Raw genomic sequence first — 5,935 nt, 5'->3', positions numbered from 1 at the left:
AGAGAGAGAGACATAGAGTTTAACGTCCACTCGATACAAACTAGGTCATTTCGGGACTAACACATGGTTCAGTTTTATTTCAATAATTCGCTTGTGTGCAGGGGTTTTAGCAGATGGATGAAACCGGGAAAACCCCACGAGGTTGGACAGGCGACCCTCCCCCTTGTCATGTACAATCAGATCGGTTATGTTCATGTATGTTCTCAATACTGTTGTATTGTTTAATAACTGATACACGTTTTCTGTTTCAGTATGGATGTGATGGATACATTAATTTATAGTTTGCTGTTCATTCCATTATTTGTATCCGGATCAGTCGTCACAGCATGTGTCCAAGTACCAGATTGTCAGTGTGAATCGTTGAGTGTCAATTCAACGGACATCAAGGTGACATGTCATGAAACATCCAGTTTACTCTTATTGCCTAAGTCGGTGTCGATTTTAGAAGTCAACTGCTTCAATAAATATTTACAGCAAACTCCCCCTGCTGATCTCTTCCTTCTTTTATCGAAACTTCACTCCGTAAAATTTATCGGTTGTCGTTTCGACGGAATATCGACAACATTATTTCAATGGCCAAGATTAAGAAACATCAGGTTTACGTCATGCTTTTTGCGGAATACGTCACTGATATTCAACACATCTTTAGTTGAGTTGGAAATTTCTGACAGCGGCCTGACGTCGTTTCCGGAAATACGTGACCTTGACCATCTTGAAGTGTTGAACATTTCTAACAACGGGTTGGAGAGTTATGGAATGTTTGAAAAAAACTGTGAAGTCGCGAATCTATCGTTAAAACATATCGATTTTAGTGGCAACGCTTTCAAAACATTTCCAAATTTATCTAACTGTGCTCCGAATCTGATTAGCCTGAAAATATGTCATGGTGCTCCACTAAAGTTGGAAACTAATTTAAACGATTTGGGATATTTAGAAAGTTTGGATCTAACGGGAACGATATTGGAGGGACATATCGGAAATCTGAGAAACCTTACCAAGCTAAATGTCTTGCATTTGGTTGGTGTCGGACAAATGTTAGAGTTCTTTCCACGAGACCATCCCAAGTTAAAGGAATTACATTTACAAAATGTGTACCCGGATGATAAATTAATTTGGGAACTAGGACATCTCCCCGACCTGACCCAGTTAAAGTTGATTAAGTGTAACATCACAAGCCTACCTTCATCAACCTTTTTAAATTTAACGCTTTTAGAAGATTTGGATTTATCTGATAACCGTATTTCATCAGTTGAACCTGGTTTACTGGATGATTTGGTCAATCTTAGACACTTAAATTTATCTCATAACGCTATTACTCACGTGTATAAAGGTACTTTTACCCCTCCCGGGTTGACCAAACTGGACATTTCCGTTAATCAGATCAAATTTATAACACAAGGAAGTTTTGATAATCTTACCGATTTAATTCAACTAAATCTAACCTCGAATAAAATAGCCAGTTTACCTAAAAATATATTCCAGCACTTAATCTCCCTTGAAAACTTATTTTTGAAACGAAACACTTTGAAAGCACTGCCCTCCTTTAGCAAATGCACCAAATTGACACATTTAGATTTGAAAGATAATTTATTAAATGGCCTAACATCAACAAGTTTTGAAGGATTGGTTTCCTTGGTAGGGATAAGTGTGAGAAATAACAGTTTATTTTTTGTATCATCCATGGCATTTAAAGACTCACCGGAATTATCGTATATCGATCTATCTCATAATCAGATCTTGTCGATACAAAAGCACCTGTTATATTCGACACCGTGGGGAAATCTCAACAAATTGAATTTCTTAAGACTGGATTATAACAACCTGACACGATTATCCAGTGACTTGTCGTATTTTACAAATCTTCAAAAGCTTTTCTTAGACCATAATAAAATTGATCGAGTCTATCCGGATATGTTTCCCGAATCACTAGTTCTCTTGGATCTGTCCAGCAACCGGATTCGCACTCTAGGTCAGCTGATGACGAAACTTAAAAATTTACATAAATTGAATTTACAGTACAATTATCGATACTTGAGAAAATTGTCCACATATTCGTTTTATTTGGGATCAGCACATCAACCAACGGTTTATATCGGATTCAATGAATTCATCTGTGATTGTGGAATGATGTGGTTAAAAGCTCTGACAATTCCAGGAATCATACTTCCATCAACTCTACAGAAGTTGCCATATTTTCCGGACATTGACAGAACATTTTGTGAAAATGACGGTCCATCTTTGATCAAACTGAGGGATTATCCGACATCTAAATTTGTTTGTGAATATGAGAAGGATGATTTTGAATGTGATGTGGGATGTGGTTGTTGTCTTGACAGCAACTATAGACTTAATGGTGACTGTCCCTGTGTCTATCGGTGTCCCAAAGGATGTCAGTGTAAAAAAAGTGTCATGATTTTTCAGACAAACGAGATTCAATGCCAGAATAGAAATTTATCTTCCATCCCGCTTAGACTTCCACTCGGCTCAACCGAGATCAATTTATCAGGAAACGATATCCCCATGGTAACAAGGCATTTCTTGGAGGAGTTGGATCTCTTGAATACTCTTTATTTAAACGGAAGTAGGGTAAAATGGCTATCACCCGGATGCTTTGATGGAATGCCGAGACTACAAGCACTTTATCTCGACCACAACTTATTGACATCCATTCCTTCTGGATTGTTTCAGAATCTCAAATCTTTGGAACAACTTTATCTGCATAATAACCTCATTTCCTTTATCGTGTCTGATGCCTTTCACGGATTAAACCACGGACTTAGCCTGTCTCTTCACGACAATAAACTGAGCGATCTGGGTTCGTTAGATTCGTTGAACTCCAACCAGATAACCACAGTGTCACTATCAAACAATCCATGGAGTTGCCGGTGTGATTTTATCACCGAGTTCCGAGACTTTCTAACAATAAACGCCGAGAGAATCAAAGATATCGATGACATAGCTTGCACATGGCCAGCAAGTGAAGAAAACATGTTAAATTACAACGACTCGGTAAATATCACGATGCCGGAACTTTACTGGAATTCAACTGATCGCGTGATGGGTGTTCTCGATTATAACTACTCGAGTCTGTGTTCCAATAAAACTGTTATAGTTAATACAACTATAATTCAACAGGTTTTACAAGAGGATGATCGTTTACTTGGACCAATAATAGGCTTGGTCTTCTTCTTTTCTTCTCTAGCTGTTCTAGCGGTGTTAATCGTGTGGAAACGACAATTTGTACAAGTTGTTATTTATACAAAGTTTGGTGTGCGTTTCGTTCCAGGCAAGGAAAACAATGATCGCGAATATAAATATGACGCTTTCGTTTCGCATAGCAGTAAGGACGAGGAATTTATACTTAAAGAGCTTATGCCTAAATTAGAACAGAGGAAGAAATTGCGACTATGCCTTCATTTTCGAGATTTCCCAGTCGGTGAATCTATCGCCGATAATATTATAGAAGCCGTGGACGCTAGTAGAAGAACTTTGTTGATTATTTCAAATAATTTTTTACAGAGTGAATGGTGCAAATTTGAGTTTCAAACGGCTCACCATGAAGTTCTAACTAATCATGCGGAAAATATTGTTATTGTTTTACTTGATGACATAGACCAAGACGCCGTGGATCCTGATTTAAGAACACTTTTAAAAACTAAGACATACGTTAAATATGGCGATCCATGGTTTTGGGAAAAACTTTACTTTGCGCTACCCGATAAAGATAAGATAGATGACGATAACGTAGCTGCAAAAGGAGAAGAGGTGATTCGGTTTGAAAGGATTTGAACATAAAATCGTTGACATACATTCCGCAACATGATTAAAATACAGATCTATTTTTCGTTTCGTTTTTTTTTTATACTTTCGATGGCCTCTACTACATGAAGATCTGACCAGTTGTAGTGGGAGGTCGCATAAGAGGTCATACGAGGGGCTTTGAACCTATGACGTCAGAAATTTGATTAACCAATCAGAGTACAACTCACGCCTAAAACTCGTCGTAACAGACCGCTTCAATGGCTAATCCCAGACGTCACCCAGAACGCGGGTTATATAACAACTCTTCCAGATCCTAGTGTAATAAAGACAAGTAAAACGAAATGTTGAAATATAAAGAAACGAAACGAAATAGAATCTGTGTTTTAATCAGATTGTACATTCCGCATTTTGTGTGATTGTTAGAACAATTCAAATAAAACCAAAGACAAAAATAAAATATATATTATCCTGTCAATGTCACAAAGATGACATGATATAAATCTACACAGGTTTTATGTCAAGAAGGCGAATAAAATTGTTGGTTATCTTTGATTGCTGCTATACATATTGTTAGTGTTATTACCCTTGTTCTGTCTCTCAGTAACTCAGACTTATGGCCTAATGATAATTCACTTAATTCCATTTGACTTCGGGGCCTGATTTGGATCGTTTGCGAGCCCGCGGCTATAATACACTTCTATGACTACTGTTTGTCTTCTCAATGACGGAAATGAAATGGAATGGGCTTTAGCTTCCTACACCAACCCAAACTTAGGCTGCCTGTCTACAGCTAGCTCCGCCTGATAACAGGACCTAAGCTAATTACCCGACATTTTAATTCCTACATCGACGATTTAAGTCGGAAACACTGAGTATGCTTTTAGTAATTTTTAGGAGTATTTGTTTCTCGTCTATTGTCATATTGAATAAAATTAAATATGTTTATTTAGCCGCGCTGTGTGTATGAAAGATGTCAAACTAATCAAAGCCGAATCACAAAATAGTCCTCTAATTATTCAATATGGCGGCGCCCAATGAAAGATAAATTCACAGAGGCGGTTTTGTTTGCGAAGACAAATTTAGGAGTAACCTTGTTTTGAAAGATAAACAGATTGAAACCCTAAAGACAGTTTACAATGGCAAAAAATGTATTGCAATATTACCCACTAGCACATATCATATATCGCTTTTAGCGGAATGGCAGAAGTTGACATTTTGCCAATGACATGTGTTTACATAAAACACGTGCTTGATCGGGTTATTTTACTCTGTTTTGTACACAAAGCAGCAGTCCAGTCGATAAGTCCCGCCCCAAAATGATCACGTGAGCGTTTTAAATGGAGGCTAACGTAGATGGATCGCTGCGTGCAGTTTGACACAATCCCATGTGGTGTATGAGTTGAATTTTGCCTTCAAGGGATATTTAATGTTCAAGACCCCCTGCGCGTGAGTCTAATCAGTGTGAAGAGTGAAATACGAACGAAATTAGTCACTGACACCCAAGATAACCAGATCTTAATAGTCACCCTTGTCTCTCATATTACATACACGCCATAACCACAAAGTAGAATTACCATATTTGGATTATCAGATTATCAGACTATGATGTCATTGCCCGATATTAAACTACCAGACATTCTTGTTACCCTAGTTCTTGTTGTCACTGGTACTAGCGACTTTATACATTAACCAGAACATATTTACAGAACTTGGGTAAACTCTACAGTATATAGGCCCTATAGTAGTATAACTTCATACCCCGTAAACATCACAAACTACTCCCCAACTACGAAAAAGTGTATAGTGAGTTAGCTCACTAGGGTTTTTCCACTGCGGGTTGCCAGTAAATCATACATATTCTTTGTCGGTCTCGGAGTAATTTAGATTGGAATTTTGAGTCTGTGGAGAGCCAAAGTTTGTTTCTTACGTCAAAAACAGTATGGTATGGTTCCCCCTTGACAGTGGTACTGGACGGGGCGTGGAGGGGGGGGACTATTAAAGGGACAACGCTAACAGTTCGTATGGGAGAACAAAAACCGAGATTCCGTGTACCAATTTGCGCGCACGTAAAATAACCCTTGACAAAGTAGGCCGTAGTGCCGCTGTCCGGGCAAAAGTTTCTTCATAGTAAATTGCGTGGCGTATGCCCCTCTTCATTAACCCAGTCGGAGCA

The 5,935-nt window shown here is 38.3% G+C and overlaps 1 protein-coding gene across 1 annotated transcript; it reads left to right on the top strand.

Annotated features, from left to right (window-relative positions):
* Positions 1-249: 249 nt before the first annotated feature.
* LOC130010672 (toll-like receptor Tollo) lies at positions 250-4,323 on the top strand (the record flags this gene model as incomplete). The annotated part of the gene is given in 1 exon segment (XM_056098447.1): positions 250-4,323. A coding segment is annotated over 1 exon segment (3,537 nt). The 3' UTR covers positions 3,790-4,323.
* Positions 4,324-5,935: the final 1,612 nt, after the last annotated feature.

Source organism: Patella vulgata, chromosome 2, assembly GCF_932274485.2.
Source record: "Patella vulgata chromosome 2, xgPatVulg1.2, whole genome shotgun sequence".
In the NCBI taxonomy this organism is placed as follows: domain Eukaryota; kingdom Metazoa; phylum Mollusca; class Gastropoda; family Patellidae; genus Patella; species Patella vulgata.
The sequence above is the reverse complement of the archived record's forward strand: the minus strand, read 5'-3'. Positions and strand labels throughout refer to the sequence as shown.